Source organism: Erpetoichthys calabaricus, chromosome 1 (assembly GCF_900747795.2).
Source record: "Erpetoichthys calabaricus chromosome 1, fErpCal1.3, whole genome shotgun sequence".
Lineage (NCBI taxonomy): Eukaryota > Metazoa > Chordata > Cladistia > Polypteriformes > Polypteridae > Erpetoichthys > Erpetoichthys calabaricus.
In genome coordinates this window covers 197614213-197636918 of record NC_041394.2, presented here as the reverse complement: position 1 = coordinate 197636918, position 22706 = coordinate 197614213, and the positions used below count along the sequence as shown (strand labels likewise).

General features: G+C 36.4%; 2 protein-coding genes across 3 annotated transcripts in view; both read right to left on the bottom strand.

The window, feature by feature from the left end:
• The window catches only part of scaf11 (SR-related CTD-associated factor 11), a 651915-nt gene that overhangs the window by 248454 nt on the left and 380755 nt on the right, over positions 1-22706 (bottom strand). The gene's annotated exons all lie outside the window — the stretch shown is intronic.
• Positions 1-22706, bottom strand: part of slc38a2 (solute carrier family 38 member 2) — a 73411-nt gene that overhangs the window by 5289 nt on the left and 45416 nt on the right. Inside the window, exons 1-10 of one of the 2 annotated variants that reach the window (XM_028810648.2) lie at positions 5802-6053; positions 4641-4933; positions 4436-4517; positions 4162-4277; positions 2595-2668; positions 2403-2495; positions 2232-2313; positions 1322-1404; positions 1045-1103; positions 76-240 (exon numbers count right to left, since the gene is read on the bottom strand). In XM_028810648.2, coding sequence (XP_028666481.2) covers positions 76-240; positions 1045-1103; positions 1322-1404; positions 2232-2313; positions 2403-2495; positions 2595-2668; positions 4162-4277; positions 4436-4517; positions 4641-4765 — 879 coding nt within the window. In that variant the 5' untranslated portion in view covers positions 4766-4933; positions 5802-6053. Of the gene's footprint in view, positions 1-75; positions 241-1044; positions 1104-1321; positions 1405-2231; positions 2314-2402; positions 2496-2594; positions 2669-4161; positions 4278-4435; positions 4518-4640; positions 4934-5801; positions 6054-22706 lie in introns of those variants that run through there. The other variant, XM_051928691.1, reaches the window with a different exon arrangement.

Here is a 22706-nt window from a genome sequence, read left to right as displayed (position 1 = left end):
GGGTGTACAAAGTTACAAATGTGATTAAATTGATTCCATGCAAATGGTTAACCAGCACATTAATTTCATACATACCTGAGAGTTAAAGACAAAATATTTAGGTGTGCACATATCCTCAGCAGAGCTAGCATTCTGTACTACAGAATTTATGACGTGCGAGGTTGCATTAACTAATGTCTGGTTGAGAACATCATCCTCCAATAGCAAAGGGCAAGGGATGAGAAATTTCTTGTAAATAACCTAAAACACACACATAAAAAGCATTTTTTTAAATTTCTGAAGCAAACCTTCATCATGCTATGCAAATATCTTTCCTGATCAGACATTGCCTATATAATATTTTGGGACTTCAAGCACATTTGAAGTTTGAATTATACATAAACAAATCTGAAACTGCAGTGAAACAATATTATCACTTCTGTAGTTTACACATAAGCCTGGTCTACTTTAAAGAAAGCAAACATTTTAATTGTTTGATTCCTACAGTTTAAGACCAGAGAAACTCTAAGCACAAAAGTTACGCATTATAATTTAATTAATTATTCAAGAATCAGAAGGGTGCAGTCAAAATGGCATCTGCATAGTGTCTCGTTACTGTATTTCTAGTCAGTGTCATTCTAGTCTTCAAATAGTTTTCAATTACATAATTATTGTTAGACATTTCATTTAAATCTTTGCCATCATTCCATTTTGAATAACGAAGCAGTTAACAATGTTTACATCCAAGTATCGGGAGATGGGGTTTCTGGTACAAGTATAAAACATTGTTTTCCATGAAGTGTGACAGCAGTCTACATTTTTCATTTTTCTAAGATAATGGCATCTGTGAGACTATACAGAATGGTTCCCACTTGTAACAATTAAAAATATTTAAATAATGACTCCGAAAATAATCAAGTGTAAATGAGACTAATACACACTAATACAATAATTTTGCTCAACACTGTCAAACAAAAGAATTTAAATTCTTCAACGCTGAGGAAAAGTATCTCATATAGTTACAGACATTATTCGTAATATTATAGTAAACAGTACAGAACTTACCACAATCAAAAAGAAAACCATGCAAAGCAAAGAGAAGCCACTTGTGTAACCGAGATAACCTGAAACATAGCACAAAAGAAAACAATGACTGTCAAATCATGTTTCTGTTCATAACAGGCGCTTGCTTAATCTACCAAGAGGGGATAACAAAGGAGTACAGGCAGATGTGGAAAAGTAACAATGACTTGGCCAATTTCTACAAGTAATGACTAAGCTAATTTACAATCGTTTCAAGTTACAAAAAGTGGGCAGGTTTATTTCTATTATGTTTACTCACCAAGGTTTTTTAACAGCGACAGTGGAAGGATGATAATAACGCTCACCAAGAGGACAAGATAATCTCCATTGAGGTACCATTCCCTGAAATAAACAAAAAGGATGACTGCCTTTAATTCTGACTTGGCTGTAGTAAAAAATTTGTGTCACATTTGAGAAAACAAGAGAAAGAAAGAAAGTCATAATTACAAGGTACTTTTTCCCTCCACATAAAGCTGAAAAAGCAAGTCCATGTATTCAACAGTTTTCAATTCAAATTTTGTACTGATATTTAGAAGTTAAATAATACACAATTTACACAAAAGTAAGTAAAAGCCTACAAATGCTTCTCTGTTCAATTGGTATAAGCACAAGTGTCTTACAATCCTAAACTTGACACGTAAGTTAAGAAATGTATGTAGTAAGGAAAATTTTTAATTGTGAAAATAATGTAATATTTGAAATTTATACTTTAAATTTTTTAAGCACACTGAACGTAGGTTACATTCATATATAAAAACAGAAGTATAACAATCCCATGTGACAATGTGCATTATTTATTAGTTGTTCTTTTTATACACTGCAATGTTTTACTAGAGAAGCTCTATTTAAAAATATACTTTAGTGCAATCTTATTAATGTCTAAGGAGTACAACTGTGTGTGATGTTACAGATTTTATTCCTACTCCTAAATTATTGTTATCAAAGCCATGTTGCTTAACCTGCCTTCAGAAGTATGCGAATATTTTGCTTCACCTATAACATTTCAGACAGTCTTGCCAATCAATGCCTCATAGTGACACCCATTCTAAAAAGTACTGCATGAAGACTTGTTGGACTATACAAAATTCTTATGAAATGTATTAAAAAAACAAGACAGATAAACAGCTCCTTATATAAGCATGCATCTAGCCTAAGAGGTGGTCACATACCCTGAGCTCTCCTTTATGTGCAAGAATGCTTGAAATACAATTGGCAGCTCATACTTCACAATGTAGAGGTAACTTGACATTGCTAAAATGAAAACAAGAAATGCAGCCTTAGAATAGTGTCATTTACGCATTTTTGTTTACAAAGTCAATGACAAAAATTATTATAGTTACCGCCAATATTCTGCATTGTAATTGAACAGGAGGCTGCCAGTTTCCCTGGCAGCCCAAAGGCCCTGTATCCCAGCTGCTCATAAACTAATGCACCTAAAAGACAAAAAAAATGCACATAAAAAGACAGCTATAAAACAGTTGGACATTAATGTCATTTTTTTTCTTGCAAGTAGAATAAAAAAAGACAAGTACCTCCTTCATTGGCTGTTTTCAGTAGGAGATGAATAGAATACAATGAAAATATACATACAGCAACCAGGAGGATTCTGCAAAAAAAATTCTTGGTTTTAGTTGGTGTGCAGTTGTTATGTGTTTAAAAAGACCTCATATAAAACTGGCTAATTAATAAGAGCATGTTTTTTTAATTCACAGGAAAGCCTACTTCAAGAAGCATAGCTGGCTACATGTACAATGTGCAAACACTATAAATATAGTTTCAATTCTTCTGAAACCTCATTTGCTATGCATAGGCTACATTCTGAAAAATGTTTCAAAAATATAATTATACAACTAGTCTGGCAAACTAAAAAGTCTTAAGGTTACTGAAGTAAGTTGAAATTCACTGCCAGTTTTGTAATGGCGTCTTTAGTAATGGCACCTCTTGGTTTTAAAAGATCTGGTTATGGAACACTTACAGCTGCTTCATCAAAGAGCAAGCTGTTAAAGTTGTCAAACTTGACTCACGGAATGCTACAGGGAATACAGAAAGCACATTGACAATAAAAAATATCAACTTAGAAACCACATACTCTGAAGACAGGCCCAATTTTGAGCCACTAACCTAACCTAACCTACATCTTTGGAGACAGTAGAAGAAAAACTAGAGTACCCAGTGAAAAACCAAGGCAGGGAGAACACACATACTACATTCACAGAATTCAAACTTAATTAACTGGACTGGTGAGGCACAAGTATTAAACATTGTGCCTCCCTCACTAAAATTTAGACCAGTCAAATTAGTGTAGACCTATACATATTTTACAAATTCTACTACTTCAAAGCAAACAAAGTTTCTATTATCTGAACAAAGGCTATTTAAGGAAAATCATTTCACTGACATGAGCATCCACTGTTCTGTGTTTCTGTGTACTTGACATCTCTAATGACATGCTGTTATGTCAAGTAAATAAATATGTTACTTGTGACACTCAATGTATATCATATTTTTTCATATACTAATAAATATATATGATTCCTTCATTAATTTTTTATCTATACCATCACCTTTATATGTATAGTATCCAAAAGGATAAAAGCATGAGGATTCATGAGATCAGGCCATCAAAAATCTAATCAAAATTTTAAGCCATTTTGCCATTTTTTTTTTTTTTTACATAACACAGCTCATACAAAATGAATGTATTTGGAGTAAATAGTGCTGGATTAAGGATTCTAAGCTGATTGACTCCACTTAGCATTAGGCACGTACACATTAAAGCAGCTGGCGTGTGTTCTGTTGGCGTGTATTCTGTTTGTAAACACTGGTTGCCTAGGTCTACACGCACCCATTGTATGATCTTTAACACAACACTTTCTCGCCCATTCTTGTGACGACAGGCCATCTTCTGCGTCATTAATTATATCACATGTTAGATAATTCTGCATTGTGAACACGAGATCTGAAATTATAGACGGCATAACTATTCAAACTCTGCAGCTACATCAGCTGAAGTCAGCAAAACCCTCAAGGCTTACATTATCAGCAGATCAGATGTCTTGAAATGAAGAACACGCTGCAGTACAGACATTAAATACTTACACAAAAAGTGCAATTCCAGTATTTGCCATTGCAAATGAAAGTCCAAGGATGCCACTTCCCATGATGGCATTGCTAAGGTTGAATACTGACATGCCAAATGAGGTGGTGCCAGGATGCTGTTAAGAAAGAGCACATAATTCACCGAGGTTAGGAAATAGGCGTGCCTCAAAGTGTATTAGGTAGGAAGTGAAATCTATGGGAGAGATTGCATCAGATCTTAAGCATGGGCGGGATTAATGTACCGTTCCCATTTCAGTATGTAAATGCCACTTACATATTCAGTTTCATACTTCTTCTTTTTCAGATGGTAATCTGTGAGGAAATTTTGACTCTCTGGGTCCATGTCATGATAATGACTAAAACGACATGAGAAAAAGTATAAAAAATATTTGTATTATTACCATGTATGACATCGAACTGTATGTAAAAATACTGTTTTATTCCCAAATACATATATCTATGATGAAAACAGTACAGACCTGTTTATTGGTCCTTTCTTGGTGCACTCGGTATATCCACAGTCATTGCCACCGGCACTGCAGCCACTCTCTTTATCAGATGAGGCATTAAACAAGCTCATCTCTGTTTTTGGTGCATTCTTCATTTTGTAATTCAAGTACGGCAAGTGTCTTTGTTTAAAATAAATAGCTCAATAAATAAATAAATAGGCAAATTGCGTGGCTCAGCTCAAAAGGTGTATGTCTGTATCCTCCTGCGTCGTTTTCACCTCAGTGCGCTTCTTTGTCCTTGTGCTAGAACAGCGTGTGGATCCCTGGGGAAATATGGAATAATCAATACACACACAGTATGAGGACTGCTGCATCCTCTATAGATCTCCATCATGTGATGGGAAGGGGGGGTTGGGGGATGAGGGGGGGGGGGGGGGGGGTACTGACTCATCTAAGGAGTGGAAAAGTACCAGCCAGCATCCTACATTATCCACACCATCCAGCATCACAATAGATCGTCTTCCCTCATTTGCTAATCACTGAAGCAGTACAATGTTAATAATAACAACCCTGTCCTAGTGTATTTGAATGGATAACTCGGATTGCTTTCATAAAACATGTCAATGACTATTTAACGGACTGTAGGCATTTTAAAATGAAATGCGCTTACCGAAATAAATACATGGAACATACTAAAAGGCATAATGGAATATCGGATATAATTCTGATTACATTTTTATGTTTATTCTATTACCCCACCCTCCCACAATCCACCCATACCGGCACACTGCGGCGAAAGGCACGTGCTGCTGTTCAACATATGCGGAAGGTGTGTGATTTTTTAAATAAAGAGATGGCTATATACAAAATAGGATTACATGAAAAAGAAGTTAGTAACCTACCAATTCCTAACCTACTTATTCTTGTTTTTCACCATTCTATTCTACTGATTTATTCTCACGAAAGGCCGATCTATACATAGTGCGCGCCTTTTCAATTCTAAGAAATGTAACCGTTGCCCTGTGGTTACTGCCGCTTTAGATCACAAACGACTGGCGGAAACATTACAAATATTACCCTTTTTCATACACTTAACTGTATGTGGAATATTATCAACAAAAAGAAAAATAAAAGAAATTTTCACTAAAACTCTTAGAATAACATGTTACTATCCACAACGGATGTTCTTACCTCGCCTTTGAAGAATTTTCCAGAAGGCAAAAAAGAAATAATTCAAATCTTCTTAAAATCCTACAATGTGCGAACATCCATGGTAACGAAACAAAAAAATAAATATTAACGAGCGCTTTCAAATAAATAGGTATAATCAGCCGAACAGGTAAAACAATAATTAAAAGTCGGTATGCACAAGGGAGCACACTAAGGATGCGATAAGACTCGTATAACGTCTCACCGGCTTTGGTCTGCTCTTATAGTGAGATCTTGCATCAGACGACTGTGAGGCGGGCCCTAACATTAGACTACGCCTCCGTCAATGACGATTGGCTGCAATCGACGACGCTTGTATACAAACAAACCATTGAAGACTTTACGTCATGGGCAAGGTGGCGGAGGCTGAGAGTAAGCGTGGAACAAATGGCAATGTTGATGTAAATACAAATCAAACTGAAACAAATGTCACAGAATCCTTGTAACTACCTTTACAGCAGAATATCCGTACTTAATACTTCATACTACTGCACTTGGAAAGTATTGTGGCTGCTTTGCTGAAACTGTGGGGAGTAGCAAAGGAGGCACATGTGTTCCGGCCCCCGGGAGTGCCCTGGAATCTGTGACGCACGAGCAGTGTGTGTCTTGTTGCTACCTTTTTTTTTGGTTAAGGTGCGTATACAGATCACGAGTGTCTATGCATAATTAATCGACAGCAATGTGACTGTACAGTCTAGAGGTCACCCTGGTAGGTAGAAAAATACATCACAGGAATTAATTTCCAGATCAAACGGCACCGTTTCCCAAGGAGATTAGGAGGACGCCATGTCATGTGACTGCAGCTCAACCCTGGATCAGGATGATTGTTTCATCTTGTTGCCTTTTTTATTTAATGGTATGCCAGGTACTGAAATCCACTACTTGCCTATGTCATTTTAAATCTGATCACCCACAACAACAATAATAAAAAGGATGAGAATTATAACAGTAATACTATAAAGGGTAATAAATCTTTTGCAAGTTTTTACACCTCATTAACTTAATACTAAATATGTCTATCAGTGTCAAGCTATAGTTATCGTTTGGCTCTGCCCAGGCAGCATCTTTCTGAGAACCTCATTGTAGATCTAAAGCTTTCCCATCTGAAAACTCTGCTTATGTGACATGTAAAGCACCAGTTTTTGGTTGACCTCAATATAGGCCTTAGTTTTTAGCAGTAACTGCCCACCTTTAATTTTAATTATATAAGAAATATATGGCATCTTGGGTTTGAATTCCACTCTGCTATTCATGTGGAGTTTGTACTTTCTCACAATGTCTCCACAGGTTTTCCTCCGGATAGTTTTCTTCCCACACCCCCTAGAGATGTGTAAGTTATTGTTAACAGGCGCTTCCAAATTGGCCCATAGTGGATATGTATGTGTGTGTGTGTGAGTGAGCATGTGATAGACTGGTACCCCATTCAGTGTTAGCTTGCTGCTGCTGTTACTGTTCCTGAAATGGATGGTCGGAGAATGTTATGTTAAATTACAATACATTTCTCCATTCACCTATTCTTATATTTGTGACTGTGGCAGTCAGAGCCTAATCATTTTACAAAAATACTACAAAAATATGTTTTTGCCACTGAAAACTGAGTATCAGTTCATGAAGTACTGACTGGTATTTAAAGGGATCACATTTTATATTTTTAGTGCACAAATTAATACCACCAAACCAGACTTTACTGTTAAAACACGTTTTATATTATTATACGTTCACATATTTGGCTGATGCCTTACAACACAGATACAATTGGTTACATTTCTTTTGCTTTTTCAATTGGAACACAGGAAGGTGAAGTGACTTGCTTATAGTCAGGAGTGCAATTTGAACCCACAACCTTAGGGTCTGAAGTCCAAAGCCTTAATCACTATGCCACACTACCTGCATTGTACCTCATTATTTTAGGAGGCTGGCTTCAGATCCGGGTGAACTCACTGTCTCTATGGAGTTTGCATGTTTTCTGTGTATTTGCATAGTTTTTTCCATATCCCAAAGACTTACGCTTCATATATTTTTGAATAATTTACTGTGTGAGCAAGTAGGCCAGAATTACTTTCAGCCTTGGGTCCGGAGCTGCTGGAATAGGATGCAGCTCTGAATTGCATTAAAGGGGTTAGAAGAAATTGATAGTTGAACACTGAGGTATTTTAAAGACTTGTACAGTTAATAGAGAGCTTGATGGGGGTATGAATTTCATTGCTCTCTTACTTTGTTTCCTGCCAGAACTAGCTTTTGTGTGCAGTGTTGTGTTCATATAGGATTCATCCAAGTCCAAGAGAAATAGTTATGTTGTTTGGTGACTCTGAAGTTGCCTCGCATGATCAAGTGTTGGTATGTTCAAGACTGAGTCCTGCAGCAGACTGGCATTCTTACCAGTGTTGGTTCTTAAATTGCACTCAGTGACAATGAACTCAAGCTCTTCCAAGCCCAGTAGTGTACTAAGAAGGTTCAAAATGGATGGGTGTAAAACAGTGAATGGCAGAGTTTCTTAGATTTTTTTTAATCAAAGGACCCAAACAAGAAAACTGCTTCCATATTCGGATCCAACAAGAGGGAATATTACTGTAATGACAACAGAGCCATTCATAGACAAATTAAAATGGCCACATAATAAAAACAGTAATTGTTTTTCTTTCCATTCAATCATATTTCTCATATGAATATTACAAAAAGAGAAAAGCGGAAAGAAAATGTATTGTTAATAAAACAGTAATTACCAATCGGAATAGATTCTTGAGATATAATACTGCAAGTTTAACTGCTTAGTGAAAGCTTTAGTAAACCAAAAAACAAATTTAATTTGTTGTAACAGGTGTGGTGGAAGAATATGATGATTTTTAAAAGAGTATTTGAATAGCTGCATAACTTACTCATCTGGCTGATGGTGCAGGATTAGCAATAAAGCAGTCAAAAATGATGCAGTTTATTTACTTTGTTATAACTAACATTATTAAAAAAAATAACATTTTCAAATGAACTCCACTATACATTCTTCTAAAGGAGTTTGCAGATTGTTTACCAATTCAATAAACTGAGTGCAAAGAACATCAGTTGCAAAGCTAAAATACTTCTAAAAAGTATTTGCAAATTATGCAAATGATAGAATAAATTTTGATGAAGAATTCAGTGAACAGTCCTTTCTGAAGGTTTAATGCTCGACTGACCATGTGCTGAATGCAGAGGTCTCCACTCTACAGGCTGTTTCACCTCTTTGTTATTTTCCGCTATTCTTGTGATTATCAGTGGTCCAACAAATATGTCCTTCACACTATCGATATTTTTCAAAACACATTAAAATAATGTTGTAAGAAGGAATTCTTCATTGCCAAGACACATGAAACTTAAAAGAAAATCTTTGCACCTCAGTTACAGATTTAGATTCAATGAATACTGCAGTGGAAACATGCAATGAGGCTTCGACTAGTTGTCTATGGCCGCTGAAACTGCATTTAACATCCAACATTGCCATGGCAATATACAGTATGCATATCCACCCTATTGATTCACACCTCACAATATCCTAAAAATCTTCACATTATTTATATTTATTTATATTTATATTTCTGCATTTCAAGCGCCATGGTTCTTCACCACATACTCATCTGTCATTCTCATCTCTCTACCTTTTTCTTATACGTCTTTGCTTGCCATACATCTCAGTTTGATTGTTGAACTGGCTGTGAGAGGGGAATGTAATGTTGTGGGGAATATTTATTATATTTCTTACCATAGAAAGATAAGCTCTCTGTGATGTGTCAGTGGCATTGTTTATAAGCTGTATCTTGGATCACATACTACTGCAGTAAATTGTATAGCAGCAAAAGGGTGATACATCACTTGCTGCAGAATTCACACTTGAACAAACTCGGTTAATTTTACTACACTTCATTTGGTAATGACTTATAATAATGTCCACGATCAAATTGGGCGGGGACTTATAGTTTAAGAAACACTGCAATAAATACTGTAATATAGTAATACATCTTTTCAGTGACTTTGAAAAATCATTTGAAAATAATTCATTTTGTCTATTAAGTGCTAAATTGCTACTATGGTAGTCATAGGTAGCATTAGATTTCATACTAGGAGGCCATCTGTGAGGAATTTCAGTGTTTACTCTTTGCATGTGTTAAGTTTCTATTTCTAAATTTGTGCAGCCATATATATGATGGCCTCCTGTGCTATGGCCCTTGTGGCTGATTTCTGTAAAACCTCCTGCAAAACCCAGAATTAAACATATTGAAAGGACTGATAGTCCTTATTGGATCTTTAAACCAAACTTGTCATGCCATTCTTGACAGTTAAATTATTCTTTAACAAATCCATTCATTAAATAACAAACATAATCCAGTTCAGGATTATGAGTGCTGGAGAATACCCCAGCAGCAATGGATGCCAGGAAGGAACCAAGCTTGAAAGAGATGCCACTACATTGTAGGCAACCCTGACACACCCAGCATACACGTGTCATTAAGATGTGGGAGGAAAGCCCAGACACACAAAGGAAAAATATGTATGTTTAAATATCACAAATTTAAAAAGTCAGTTTTCCTATTTGTTTTTTCTGCTTTTTTATTGCATTAACATGAAACAGTAGCTTCCATCCATTTTCTAAGCCTGTTTTTTTCTGGTGGTGTGAAATAACAGAATGTGATAGATATTACTATTTACCCACTTACTATTGTTATAACAAACATCTTGTGCTATAGGTCTTTGACATCAAAGATGGCAAATATACAGTGTAAAAATAGTACATTTATAAAAGATAAAGATACATAGCTAAAGAAAGGGATAACTCAAAGCAAATAATGAAATAAGAATCTCACTGCCTGTCTATACCTCTCAAAACAGGTCTCTCTGGTTGGGTAGCTTTTTGTACTCCTCCTCCTTCCAAGTACTACCAGGAGTTCCCTTTCATACCTTGTGACATTCACTCTTGCTTTCTTTGATATAATCATAGTGTCTTTCTTCTAGGGACCTCTATTTACTCTCCCTATAGTCATATATTAGTCCCTTACTGCTAGCAATAAAACTTTTGAAAAATGTTTGTTTGCCTTACATATTAACGAGCGACTAATAAACTTATGAACAACTCACTAAAGCTCCTCTTCTGAACTGTCAGCAAAAAAGGATAAAAGAGTTACAGTAAGAGGAGGCACTATATAGTCTAGCTCTGGTCAAAAAAGTGCCCCAGGAGCAAATTTTAGCACACTGCTGTGGAACATCTCAGTTGCTAAAGGTGCTTCAGGAAACTGCATTATAAAGAGTATGTGGATCATTCATCATTTTGGGCTCCCTCACAGAGCCTCCTACCTCTATGATCACGTTCCGCCTTTCAGTCTTCTTCCCAAACTGCAGCCTAACTCCACTTCCCCAATTAATAACAATGCATTGCCACCTGTCAACCAGGAGATCTTGTGGCCTGTGTCCAGTGCTCTGTTCCCTTTCTTTCTCTTTCTTTGCGACCTGTCAGGTCACCTACTGTCTAGTGTACTGAGAGATCATTTCATGTTTTCACCCAAGCTACAAATATCTCTCTTTGCAGCTCTTTTTAATAAATCCAGTTGTCTTTTTAAGGCTTCTGCGACATGAGGAGACAACCTTTAGTGCCTTTAACACGCTTTAATGCAGTACCCTATCTATTACTACTGTGATACCCTCTCTCCTATGGAACTAATAAACAGTGCTTTATTCCATTCCATGCTATTGTAGTGTTGTTCTTGTTCCCATCACAGTCTGTTAGACCTAATACTTAACTACTATGGATAGCTACTTTTTGTGTCAATGATGCAATATTACATCATATTGTATACCAATCACATGGGTCATTTTAAAAATGTAAACAGAAATGACTGAGGTGCATAAAACATTATATATATATATGTTTATTCAACTGTAAGTGAACAAGTGTTTGATCTAATTTGTATCACATTGGCAGAAGGAACTGTGAACAACACAGAAGACTGAGGTTAAAGGCGTTACAGGCACACTAACACTGCTCTGCCTTCTGAGGTAGCTCTAATACAAGAGATTTTGGTGTGATATGGAGTTACAGTGCTTGACATAGTCTAAATATATAGGACTTTTATGGAAAGTAATATTTCAGTTCAAACACCAGACAGTGTGGACTGGTGATATGAGACAGCAGATTACAATCTTTTGTTATGTGTCTATCATCACTGACTCACAATGTGACCCCTAGAAAGTTGCTTAAACTGCTTATTCAGTCCCTACTGAGGTCATCTTACATTCAATCTAATGCTTGATCTTGACAATTTCTAAAGATATTTATGTGTGAAATGACCATCTAGTTTTGATGGACATTTAATCTTGATTAACAGCAAATTTCCATACAAGAGTTTCTTATAAGTGTGATCAGTTTACTAAAACTTTTAAATCACCAGTTAATGGACAATCACATTAAAAAAGCCTTTACTTGATATTTAAATGAGTTGACATTCACTTCACTGATAGTGAATTTATCTATTGTTTTTTCTCTTTTATCACTGAGACAATACTAAGATTTCATATACTTAATGACACTTTGACATCAATGACTGCCATTCACAGTTTGGTGATTAATGCTGCCTCAGACAATGGCTAGTTACAATTTTTTTTAACTTCCCTTACACATTCCATTACAGCTGAAATTTAAGATTTTATTTTTGACTCTAGTTTGAAAATACATTGATAGTGAAAGAAAAGAGTATGATTAAGCCAGGTGTTCATAAGGACAAATTCTTGTAAAATCAGTAATTAATCACCCAATACTAATGAATTTTACTTGTGGTAGTAGACAATTTAGAGTGAGGTATTTCCAGCAACTTAAAAATAAAGTTTATAAAGATAAATAAGCAGGGTAGATTCAGTTAATTTTCTATGAAATTCTATTTTTGAAACCCAGTTCTGCATTTGTAAGACCTGTAAAAATCAAGATTAAGTTGTGTTTCTTCCTTCTCTGTTTTAATTCACATCTTTTGAGAGATATGTAACACTCTATATGCTCAATTACAAGAAAAGCTGGCAGACTGTGTCTGATTTTTGTCTATTTTGAATCTGGGTCTACTGTTAAATGCAAAAATTGTGAAAATTTCCATTCTTTTAATGTTATACATAATGTATTTATGTTAATTTTCAGATTATCGGTGTTAACATCACAATGGATATATTACTCCTAAAGATGCGGTGGTGCTTACAGTTTACTCAGAGTGGTGATTGTTCTTAATTTACCACGCCTTCTTCTCAGAATGATTACTTTTAGCCCTGCCTGATTTCAGTGATTCATCATATCCTTATCTCCACCCTGGACAAGTTTGTTGTGGCTGCAACTCTGCTTCTTTTATTGTAGACTTTCTGGAATAGGCAGTTTGTAGTACCCTCCTAATTAAGCATTATTTTAGAATTTCCTGTTTAAAAGAACAAAGCATTTTCCTCATGCTGCTTACCCAGTATAAAATATTTTGCACATTCAATATCTAGTTTCCCAGTTTTTTTAATTAAAAAATACTTTTTTTCTTATTTGCATACTCATTATTCCTTTATCAATTAGATTCCATATTTTATTTGCTTTGATTCAGGATGGTAATTCATTTTGAAATAGCATTATAAGTATCTAAATTTGTTAACAAAGAGACTTAATTACTTAAGGAATATAACAAACACTAGAATGTTCAGTCCATACATCTGGTTTAGTGCTTTTTGAAGTAGGTTGCTCCAGGTACTTCAGCTTTCTCATACAACACAGACCTGCACGTTTGGTTGACTGGCAAATCAAAGTAGGCCATGTGTTAATGTGAATGAGTATGTGTGTGAGTGGAATCTGGGATGTTTCACACTTTATTTTCTAATGGATTAAGTAGAAATACATTTTGCTTTCTGATGGACTCCCACCCTTTCCAGAACTGTTTTCTGCTGTGCCCACAGTGCTGTCTGGATAGGCTCATGTGAACCTAAATAAGATAAGAGTACAAATATGCATGCTTATTTCATGATTTTATATATGTACAGTATGCAATCTTGTATAACTATAGTGTCAGTGGTTTAGAATTTGTAAGCCATAGTAAGCAAAATGTATCTCGCTCATCTGTTTAAAGACAGTGGTTTTCTTATACAGCTGAGATTTCTGTGCCTTCACACTGTGCCTATGTGCATGGAGTCTAAACGTTTCAGGTGCATAAAAGGCTTTTATTTATATATAACTTTTCACAAAACTAGGTACACTTTATATTGTTATTATTTTCACTTATTATTTGGCTTCCACCTTTATATGGGGCAACTTCTTAGATACAATTGGTTATATTTCTTTTGTGTTTTCCATTTTGGAACACTGACAAGTGAAGTGACTTGCTCATGGTCACACAACGGCAGTAGCACGATTTGAAAGGACAACTTTAGGATTTGAAGTCAAAAGCATTAACCATACACCAACAATCTGGTACAGAGATTATATTCATCCATTTTCTATGCCAACTTATCCTATGCAGAGCATCAGGACTCTGTGAAACAGTAGATGTAAAATTTTGATTTAAACTTGACTATTTCAGTTCGGTCTGTTAAACATCATCATTTTTGTTTAGGCTAAAACCAGACATGTAGCTTATAGTCTGTGTATCTGAGTTTTTATTTAAGACTTTTATGAATCACACCATTTATGCCATTAGCTGGCTTAAATCAAGCTGCAGCAAAGTACTAGACTAAGCAGTTAGGTGATAACAAAGTGATTTGACTGATACCTAGAACATACAGATAAAGAGACTGCTATCAGTATCTCTTTGTAGAGACAAAATAAATGTGAATAGTTAGGATGATTGTACGAAAACATAGAAACATATACAACATTATTTTTAAAAAGTCTTTCCAAGCCAATTAAACACTTCACATACAGTATCTAAAGATCAAGGAACAAACTAATAATTACATGTTGACACTTAACAATTTTATTTTATATGGCCCTTTCATTGTCCCTTATGCACTGTGTTTAATAATGTATACTTGAATCTGTTCTGTACATGCCCATTGTGTGGCTAACATCACACCCTATTCTTACCCTCTGTCTTCCAGTTGGTAGTTACTTCACATTGAGTTTGACTAGGTTATGTGGACCACCAAGTCATCAGGTGCTGGCAAATGTCACCCCAGGCCTTGCTCTCGAAGTGGGTCTTGTTATCCCTGTTCCAGTTGAGATACTGATAGATTTGTTGAGAAGCATCATTGGAGTCTAATTATGGCTTGCTGATGAGTTTAACTCTCATTTTTGGAACATCTTTTTCTGTATCTCAAATAAATTCTGGGACATAGAGTCCGAATGAAGCTGGTCCAGAATGTCATTTGTGGATTCAAATGTAAGGAACTGATGCCAAAACATTGCTGGTACAGACAATGCCTATACAAATATATACCCCCTTGGAAGTTTTCATATTTTACTATTATACAACATTGGACCACAATGGATTTAGTTTGGCTTTAACAGTCTCTGCAAAATTCTGAAAATTAATTACAAATACAATCATATGAAAAAGTTTGGGAACCCCTCTTGGCCTGCATAATAATTGACTCTACTTTCAACAAAAAAGATAACAGTGGCATGTCTTTCATTTCCTAGGAACATCTGAGTACTGGGGTGTTTTCTGAACAAAGATTTTTAGTGAAGCAGTATTTAGTTGTATGAAATTAAATCAAATGTGAAAAACTGGCTGAACAAAAATGTGGGTCCCCTTGTAATTTTGCTGATTTGAATGCATGTCACTGCTCAATACTGATTACTTGCAACACCAAATTGGTTGGATTAGCTCGTTAAGCCTTGAACTTCATAGACAGGTGTGTCCAATCATGAGAAAAGGTATTTAAGGTGGTCAGTTGCAAGTTGTGCTTCCCTTTGACTCTCCTCTGAAGAGTGACAGTATGGGATCCTCAAAGCAACTCTCAAAAGATCTGAAAACAAAAAGCTATCTCAGAGGTTTAAACTGTCAGTTTCAACTGTAAGGAATGTAATCAGGAAATGGAAGGCCACAGGCACAGTTGCTGTTAAACCCAGGTCTGGCAGGCCAAGAAAAATACAGGAGCAGTATATGCGCAAGATTGTGAGAGTGGTTACTGACAACCCACAGATCACCTCAAAAGACCTGCAAGAACATCTTGCTGCAGATGGTGTATCTGTACATCGTTCTACAATCTGTATGGCAGGGTGATGAGAAAGAAGCCCTTTCTGCACTCACACCACAAACAGTTTTGCTAGTTGTATGCAAATGCTCATTTAGACAAGCCAGATTCATTTTGGAACAAAGTGCTTTGGACCGATGAGACAAAAATTGAGTTATTTGGTCATAACAAAAAGCGCTTTGCATGGCGGAAGAAGAACACCGCATTCCAAGAAAAACACCTGCTACCTACTGTCAGATTTGGTGGAGGTTCCATCATGCTGTGGGGCTGTGTGGCTAGTTCAGGGACTGGGGCCCTTGTTAAAGTCGAGAGTCAGATCAATTCAACCCAATATCAACAAATTCTTCAGGATAACGTTCGAGCATCAGTCACAAAGTTGAAGTTACGCAGGGGTTGGATATTCCAACAAGACAATGACCCAAAATACAGTTCAAAATCTACAAAGACATTCATGTAGAGGGAGAAATACAATGTTCTGGAATGGCCGTCACAGTCCCCTGACTTGAATATCATCGAAAATCTATGGGATGATTTGAAGCAGGCTGTCCATGCTCGGCAGCCATGAAATTGAACTAAACTGGAGAGATTTTGTATGGAGGAATGGTCAAAAATACCTCCATCCAGAATCCAGACACTCATCAAAGGCTATAGGAGGCGTCTAGAGGCTGTTATATTTGCAAAAGGAGGCTCAACTAAGTATTGATGTAATAACTCTGTTGGGGTGCCCAAATTTATGCACCTGTCTAATTTTGTTATGGTGCATATTGCATATTTTCTGTTAATCCGATATACTGAATGTCACTGCTGAAATACTAATGTTCCATAAGGCATGTCATATATTAAAAGGAAGTTGCTACTTTGAAAGCTCAGCCAATGATAAACAAAAATCCAAAGAATTAAGAGGGGTTCCAAACTTTTTCATATGACTGTATAAACCAAAAAAAATTATTTGCATACTTCAAGTCAATATTTAGCATCAACACCTTTGGCAGCAATTATTGCTTTGAATTTGTGTGCCTGCGGTGGGTTGGCACCCTGCCCAGGATTGGTTCCTGCCTTGTGCCCTGTGTTGGCTGGGATTGGCTCCGGCAGACCCCCGTGACTCTGTGTTCGGATTCAGCGGGTTGGAAAATGGATGGATGGATGGATGGATGAATTTGTGTGCTTAGGTCTCTCTTTACTAGCTATGCACATCTGGACTAACCATTCTTCTTTGCAAAACTGCCCAAGCTCTGTCAGGTTACATGAGGATCATGAGTGAACAGGCTTTTTCAAGTCTAGCCACAAATTCTCAATTGAAATAAGTTCTGGACTCTGACTTGGTCACTCCAGGAAGTTAACATTGTTGTTTTTAAGTTATTTCTTTGTAGCTTTGGATTTATACATGGGGTTGTTGTTTTGCTGGAAAACAAATCTTCTCCCTGTATTTTGTTGTATTCATTTTAACCTCTACCCTCATAAGTCTGTCAGGGCCTGTTGCAGAGACAAATCCCCAAAGTATGATACTTTCCACCACTATGTTTTGGTGGATCCAGCATTTTTTATAATATGTGTTGGTCTCATCAGTTGATAGAGCCTTCTTCTAGCTATGTTTCTCATGTGCCTTTTGGTAAACTCTAGCCGACATGTTGTGTGCATTTTCTTTTTTACAGTGGCCTTCAGGGTCCAAGTCAGGGGACTGTGATGGCCACTCCAGAACATTGTACTTCTTCCTCTGCATGAATGTCTTTGTAGATTTTTAACTGTATTTTGGGTCATTGTCTTGTTGGAATATCCAACCCCTGCGTAACTTCAACTTTGTGACTGATGCTCGAACATTACCCTGAAAAATTTGTTGATATTGGGTTGAATTGATCTGACCCTCGACTTTAACAAGGGCCCCTGTCCCTGAACTAGCCACACAGCCCCACAGCATGATGGAACCTCCACCAAATCTGACAGGAGGTAGCAGGTGTTTTTCTTAGAATGCGGTGTTCTTCTTCCGCCATGCAAAGCGCTTTTTGTTATGACCAAATAACTCAATTTTTGTCTCATCAGTCCAAAGCACTTTGTTCCAAAATTAATCTGGCTTGTCTAAATGAGCATTTGCATACAACAAGCGACTCTGTTTGTGGTGTGAGTGCAGAAAGGGCTTCTTTCTCATCACCCTGCCATACAGATGTTCTTTGTGCAAATTGCGCTGAATTGTAGAACGATGCACAGATACACCATCTGCAGCAAGATGTTCTTGCAGGTCTTTGGATGTGACCTGTGGGTTGTCTGTAACCATTCTCACAATCCTGCGCATATGCTGCTCTTGTATTTTTCTTGGCCTGCCAGACCTGGGTTTAACAGCAACTGTGCCTGTGGCCTTCCATTTCCTGATTACATTCCTTATAGTTGAAACGCACAGTTTAAACCTCTGAGATAGCTTTTTGTAGCCTTCCCCTAAACCATGATACTGAACAATCTTTGTTTTCAGATCTTTTGAGAGCTGCTTTGAGGATCCCATGCTGTCACTCTTCAGAGGAGAGTCAAAGGGAAGCACAACTTGCAATTGACCACCTTAAATACATTTTCTTATGATTGGACACACCTGTCTATGAAGTTCAAGGCTTAACGGGCTAATCCAACCAATTTGGTGTTGCAAGTAATCAGCATTGAGCAGTGACATGCATTCAAATCAGCAAAATTACAAGGGGACCCACATTTTTGCACAGCCAGTTTTTCACATTTGATTTTATTCCATACATCTAAATGCTGCTTCACTAAAAATCTTTGTTCGGAAAACACCCCAGTACTCAGATGTTCCTAGGAAATGAAAGACATACCATTGTTATCTTTTTTGATGAAAGTAGAGTAAATTATTATGCAGACTGAGAGGGGTTCCCAAACTTTTTCATATGACTGTATTTTGCAATAAATATATGTATTTGCATATTTATTTATGTAGTCATTTTATTTTGTCCAAAATATTCCTTCACAGGGTAAATGCAAACAAAATGTCTAGGTTCACTCTCAATGATAGGGTCTAGTGCTCAACAATAATTGGAGACCTCAAAGTGGAGCTGCTGTTCCCATGTATGTAGTAGAGCTACTTGATGTGATTTGGATATCTAGTGATGATGGTCCTTGGGCATTTCCCATTGAAGGTGTATTAGCCATGGCCCACTGGAGAGATAATATTCCTCAGTTGGTAAGGACCACAAAAGGACATGGTGAATGTTACTGGGGATAACAGTTTTAGTTAGTTGATCAGATCAATCCGTTACAAACATCTCCTTACTAAATAAAGCAAGCTGAAAATAAGATGAGATGTGATATTTTATAGTGGCCATCGGGCTAAAATATTTTAAAATATTTATGAAGTCCTCATGTGCTAGTAACAATGGGTTGTGTCTACATTCTAAGTTGAATTTGTAGTGCATGCATTTTCAGTATGTACTGAAACACTGAATGACAGAGGTTATCTTGAAAACATGCTTTGTGGTGTATCTTATTGGCTATTAGACTGAACAGCCTGTCTTCTTATTGTCAGACTTGACCAACTCACTGGGTAGGAGCTTTTCATTTTTTGAAAACATTGGTGTTTAATTATGGGTTCACTATTAATGTCTTTGCAAGTGGTTAATGCTACTGGTTTTAAATATGCTGTGAAATATGCATGTTCTTCCAAATTTGTGTGGATTTGTTTTACTCTCGGTTTATTTAAGTTTAGCTGGCAGCTCTACAGTTACTTAGACTGTGACATTATCAGTAAATGTATCCAGTGATGGACTGGTGTCCTGTTTAGGTTCCTACCTGGTGGCTGATGTGGCAAAAGGCTCTTGGTTTCTGTGACTGTGAATTAAAGTAAGTCAGTTCTTCAAATGAATGAACAGATAGACATTTGTTGACAAAATCACACGTATTGAAATAGCAATAGAAAGCTGTCATAAGAAGGCTTTAAGCTCAATAAAATAAACTAGGACAGAGAATAAGAAGAATGATAAAATGCAATACTGAAGGCTGTGCTCTTCACTCTTCTCAACTCTTCTGAGCTGTTACTCTTAGATCTTAGATTTAGAGTCCCCTTTCCTGAAATTGTTTTAAGTGATCTTTATTTCTACAGCAGTTGCAAATTTTAAAATTTGTATGAAGGATGCTATGAACTTATTGACATTGATCTAACTTTTCTTTTGTTAGATACAACTCCACATTGCCCTGTGTTGTTATTTTCAGCTAAGCCATGCACTACATTGAAGTAAAAATTAAGTTTTGCTCATAAATCAGGGATGTCCAACTCCGGTCCTGGAGGGCCGCAGTGGCTGCAGGTTTTCATTCTAAACTTCTTCTTAATTAGTGAACAGTTTTTGCTGCTAATTAACTTCTTTTGCCTTAGTTTTAATTAATTGTAATCAGACCCTTTAGTTGTGTTTTTCCTTAACTAGCAGTCAAAAAATAATAAGACACAAAACGAGCCACCACATGAACAGCTAATCTGTGTCCATCACACAATATTTGAAAATAAAGAAAGGTGAAGATGTCAGTAAGTCTGATCTATTTAGGAAACCGAAACATCTTGACAGTGTTCTTAGAAAAACAGAAAACCATCAGTTTTGGAAATGTCTGCTGTGGCAGCAACACGCTATGGAATTAAATAATGGGTTTAATTAATAACAAGAGTCTGGTTCTAATTAAGAAACTGGTTGGAGTGAAAGTGGTTGGAGTTCGAAGCCCCAATTTAGCCGATCATCTGTTGGCTTGCTCCACATCTAATTTCTGTTTTGCTGCCATTTAATGAAGAAAAGAATCAGTTCAGAGGACCAAATCCTTAAAAACTGGGCTATTAAAATGAAGGGAAAATTAGTTAATTAGCAGTGAAAACTGGTAACTGATTAGGAAAATGGTTTGAATGAAAACCTCCAGCCATTGTTGCCCTCCATGACAGGAGTTGGATACCCCAGTCATAAATGGACACTAAAGTCTTGAACCTTCCTGTTATGTCCATAATAGAGTTTAAGTGATAGAAACAGCAGAAGGTTTCACAATTTCACAATGAACCCGATGGACTGAAAATTTTCCTGAGCAAACAGTTTCAAACTGGCATTTATTTTTCTTATTGCTTTTATTTTAAAACATATAATCAATGCTAGTGATACGTTTTAATATAAATTATATAACAGCCTTGTAGTCTTATGTGTGTTTTGTGTGATTGTTGGTTTCAAGGCCATAAAGCTACTTTTCACATCTTAATTCTTTTTACAGTCATGTTGTTGTGGTAACCTATAGGAGTTTACAGTCATACTTCAGAATCTATATAAGGCATTTTTCAGAACCACTGTTATTTACAACAAAAATTGCATGTCTGGGAACTGAGACTTTGTGATGTCTGATTTTAGAATTGTCTTGGGAGGCAAGATGACGAAGGTCTTAGAGGGGTGCGGGAAGAGAAAGGAAAGAGAGAAAGTTATAATGATTTTGTCTTTTTTCACATAGTTTATTGGATAATTTACAAATAAAGAAAGTGTAGAATTAATGATAACATTTTAAAAAATCTTAGTGCTATTATCTAACATCAAAACATGTTCCTAGAAGGCTGGCACAGTATAATTCTGATCAATTATTTAACTTTGTGAGCTGGAATGTTAATGGCCTTAGTCACGTCCTTAAAAGAAAAAAGTGTTCTCTCATCTCATGTCTTTAAAGGCTGAGATAGTATGCTTACAGGAGACATACCTAACAAGTAAGGACATGGTTGGCTGAAAAGAGAGGGGATTGGTTACATTTTCAATTTTAACTATGATAAGAAAACCATTTTATGTCAATTTTGTTGAATGAAGGGCTGTTTGATTTGATATAACCTTATTACATATACCCTTAGCCTTTTTGTCTTTCAGCAGTAATAGATAAACTATACTTTTAAAACATTACAAAAGAAAACAGTTTGTGTAAGGTGCAATAAAAATTAATGTAAATTTATCTGCCTTTTAAGATAGAGGAATTAGAGGCAAAGAAATAGAATATAGAGGAGTACAGCGGTGTAATGAACAAGATGAGGACAGGAGTGACTCTTAAGGACCCTCAATTGAATAATTGAGAGCTAATATAATTATAACAAGGGAAGCGTGGAATGCAGGAGTCTTTTTCCCATCAGAATTTAGTGATAGATGTAGGGCTTGAAGTGAGCTAGTATGGACTGGTGCACTCTTTTTTAGCAATTGTGTACTGCAGTGTTTCTTACATACCGGCTCGTATCACAGTATCAAATGTTAAAGTGCTGAAAGTGCTCAAAACAGCAAGGGGACCTACTGCACCCCGTTCTCAATCAAATATAAAATTATTACAGCACTTTAGGCTCCACAGGGGACCCCACCTCTATGTCTTTGATCTAATGTCAAAGCATCGCAGTCCTCGAAACACCAAGAGGCACCCCTTCCATTCAATAAATCTGGCTTAAACAGAAAGTACCAGAACTTACAGTATATATATCTACTTCAGGCACTGGACTGATGTGGTGTGGGAGACTGGTATGGAACTGAAGTAAAACTTTTTATAGGTTAACTGTTCTCTCCCTTATTTTTTTACCATAATTTTAATAGGTAATTGTTAGTATCTCAGCAGTAAGCACATTTATGGAGTATGTTGTGATCGCAGAGTAGTAATTTTAATCACTTTTGTTCAAAATGTTGTTTTAATGGGTGCTATTCTTTCATTTATTAGTACGTTTGTAGGATTTGGAGAAATGCAAACATTCATTTTGCG